Source organism: Helianthus annuus, chromosome 4 (assembly GCF_002127325.2).
Source record: "Helianthus annuus cultivar XRQ/B chromosome 4, HanXRQr2.0-SUNRISE, whole genome shotgun sequence".
NCBI lineage: Eukaryota > Viridiplantae > Streptophyta > Magnoliopsida > Asterales > Asteraceae > Helianthus > Helianthus annuus.
The window spans coordinates 89463822-89466601 of record NC_035436.2 but is presented as its reverse complement, the minus strand read 5'-3'; the positions used below and the strand labels follow the sequence as shown (position 1 = coordinate 89466601).

At 38.7% G+C, this 2780-nt stretch overlaps 1 protein-coding gene across 1 annotated transcript; it reads right to left on the bottom strand.

The window, feature by feature from the left end:
- Positions 1 to 250: 250 nt before the first annotated feature.
- Positions 251 to 2333, bottom strand: LOC110936381 (transcription factor DIVARICATA). The gene is made up of 2 exons (XM_022178750.2): positions 1209 to 2333; positions 251 to 1008 (listed from the first exon to the last, which is right to left on the bottom strand). Exons 1-2 carry the CDS (start codon positions 1643 to 1645, stop codon positions 594 to 596), a joined length of 852 nt encoding a protein of 283 aa, XP_022034442.1. The 5' UTR covers positions 1646 to 2333; the 3' UTR covers positions 251 to 593.
- Positions 2334 to 2780: the final 447 nt, after the last annotated feature.

The following is a 2780-nucleotide window of genomic DNA, read 5'->3' as shown; positions in this document are numbered from 1 at the left end:
ACTACTATCATAACAATCTTCCCACAGATTCTCACTCAGAGAAAGAAAATCCACTTTTGACTAGAAAGAGGGGCTTATAGCAAAGATTAAGAGCAGAAACAGTTGTTAAACAAGAATCTTGATTTGTACAAGGAAAATCAAGCTTTTTAGCCTGATCATTGATCAAGAATAACTAGGATCATTAGATTCTTCATGTCGGTGGAATATCAATTCTACCAATGACAAAAAGGGTCAATGAAAGTCAACTGTCTGACAAATAAAATCTTGGATTATATGCTAATAAGATAGATCGTCTTGCTCAAAAAGCTCTAAATGAAAGTGACACGCAGATGCTATTACATGTTGTGCACCACAACTGTATTAACAACTGTATTAAGCATCTGTGTGTGCCACTTCACAGAGACGAAAACCTACATAAATAATCCAAAATCTAATCCTTTTCCGAAGAGCTAAAACCACGCTAAACAACGGCTAAAAATATTCACAACTTATAGATAATACCACAAGAGAATATCAAAACATCATGAACACAACCAACATAAACTACCCATTTCAAAGCAAAAAAGAAAAATAAAACCCATGACACAAAAACCTTAGAGAGGATAGGTGGTTTGCATCTGAAAAACCATATTATTGGGTACACCAATCTGTAAACCGCCTCCGCCATACATGGTCCCTCCATATGTTGGAGACATGAACATATTCCCATATGCTTGGTTAAGATCCATGGTGGTGCTTTCACTGTTTGGTTGATTCCACTGGAATTTGCATTGCTCCGGCAAAGCGGCTGTTTTATATTCCGATGAAGAGCCGGAGTTTTCGTTAAGATTAACAGTGGTTATATCATGAATGCTTGCTCTTCTTTTATCTTTCCCACCAGAAAGTTGCCGGATGAAATACTTCTGAGCATGACTTGCCACCTGAGTTGGTGTTCTTGTCACCACAAAATTTCTTGAAATGTTTCTCCAGTCTCCTTTTCCATACTTTTTTAACCCCAATAGAAACAATCTGTCAACAAATTCCCCAAAACCCATGTAAAAAATCGTTGAATTATAACAGAAATGATCAAATTGTTAATTAAATAAACAAAAAAAATGTAACCAGTAATATTTCGCTCCTAAAGCAGGGTCTATGGATAAGGGAAAACCTTGAATCTAGCTTCTAGTCAGACCCAACTCAACTAAATCATATAGAGTAAAGAAACTTACTTGTGTTCTTCTTCAGTCCACGGAACACCCTTTTTCCTTTCTTGTTCAAGCGGCCGCCCGGCTGCCACCAAAGCCATGGGGACAGAGGCGGCCGCAGCAGCAGCCGCAGACCTTTTCCTATATGGGAACCCATCAAATTCATTATTGTTTCCCCATTCTAAAGTGAAACTAGAAGTGCTGCAATTGTATCCATATTTTGGATACAGCCCTGCTTCAATACTACTAACATCATCTTCTAACTCCTTGTACTGTTTCATCACATCCGCCACCGTCTTCCCGGGCACCATCTCCGCCACCCGCTGCCAGCGGTCAGGCGTATCTTTATCAAACTTAGCAAGAGCATTTTCAAACAACTTGTTCTCAACAGGAGTCCATATTGTGCTCTTTAAGCTATCTTCCATCATCCAGCTTGATGAATTGGCTGTTTCCCACTTCATTAAACTCCAATTCAAAAACCCAAAACCAAAACCAAGATCAAATATCAAGGGTGCTTGTTCAAAAGGGAAGGGGGTGTTGAGTGTTTTACAATGGATTCAAGAAAGTTAAATGAAGAAGCATTTTTGTTTTGGGTAAATGGAATCAGAATAGCCTTTTCTTTTGTTTGCCTCCACAGCCAACCACCCTGAGGAATCTTTAAAAGACCACCTTTTCAAAATTAACGAAAATACTTCCCCAAAGATGGAGGGGTATCAAGAAAAGCGAATCCACTCTTTCTCTCTCTCTCTCTCTCTCTAGAGTCTAGAGAGAGAGAGAAGACCAGGCCAACACAAAGCTAGGAATGTGAACAAGATCTGGACCAGTTGTGGTTTCTAAGATTGGAAAATCTTGAAATCCCAATTAATAAAAAGTAAAGGGATATGAAGTCCTGAAAAGCTGGAAATGGAAAAAAAGATAGGAAGAAAAAATCTGGGGTTGAATGATTGGGGACTATGAGTATGTTATTGTGATGTGTGAAGTGAGCAAAGATTGGTGCCTTTCTCTTGGTCTAATGAAGCAAGGCAGAAAAGGGGAAAAGAGAAGCAACCATACCTTCATCAAGAAATGAATCTAAAAGATTGTTTAGAGAAAGAACAACAGTGGGGGTGGGGTGGGGTGGGTTGGGTGAGGAGGGTGGTGGATTTTGATTGGATTAGAGGATAAGAGATGGAGTTTTGTCGACATGCCAACTAAGTACTTAAATGGGAACTTCTTCTCTCATGTTAAATTAGTGTTGGTTATTTCAATTTAATATATATATATATTTAGGTTTTAAATAAAGTATAGAGAAAAATGTCTGGATAGTCCATGTGGTTTTGTATTTTTTCACCTATAGTCCCCAACTTTCTAAAACTATCTGAATAGTCCCTAACTTTTCATTTTTTGTTCCCGGATAGTCCCTGGGTCTAACTTCAGTTTGTTTTCTCTGTTAAATGGGTGTGAAATGACCAATTTACCATTTCCTTTAAAAGGCCAAACCACAGGGACTATCCGGGCATCTTCTTCATTTTTAAAGAAAAACCCCACCACCACACTTCATCTTCAACCTCCAACCACCATCACCTTCCTCCACCCTCCACCGTATAATGATTAAAA

Excerpts from the sequence above, each read along its gene's own strand:
- LOC110936381 (XM_022178750.2), bottom strand. The coding sequence starts at position 1,645 with ATGAAGTGGGAAACAGCCAATTCATCAAGCTGGATGATGGAAGATAGC. Across the intron at positions 1,009-1,208 it reads TGGACTGAAGAAGAACACAA|ATTGTTTCTATTGGGGTTAA; the intron begins GTAAGTTTCTTT and ends ATTTGTTGACAG.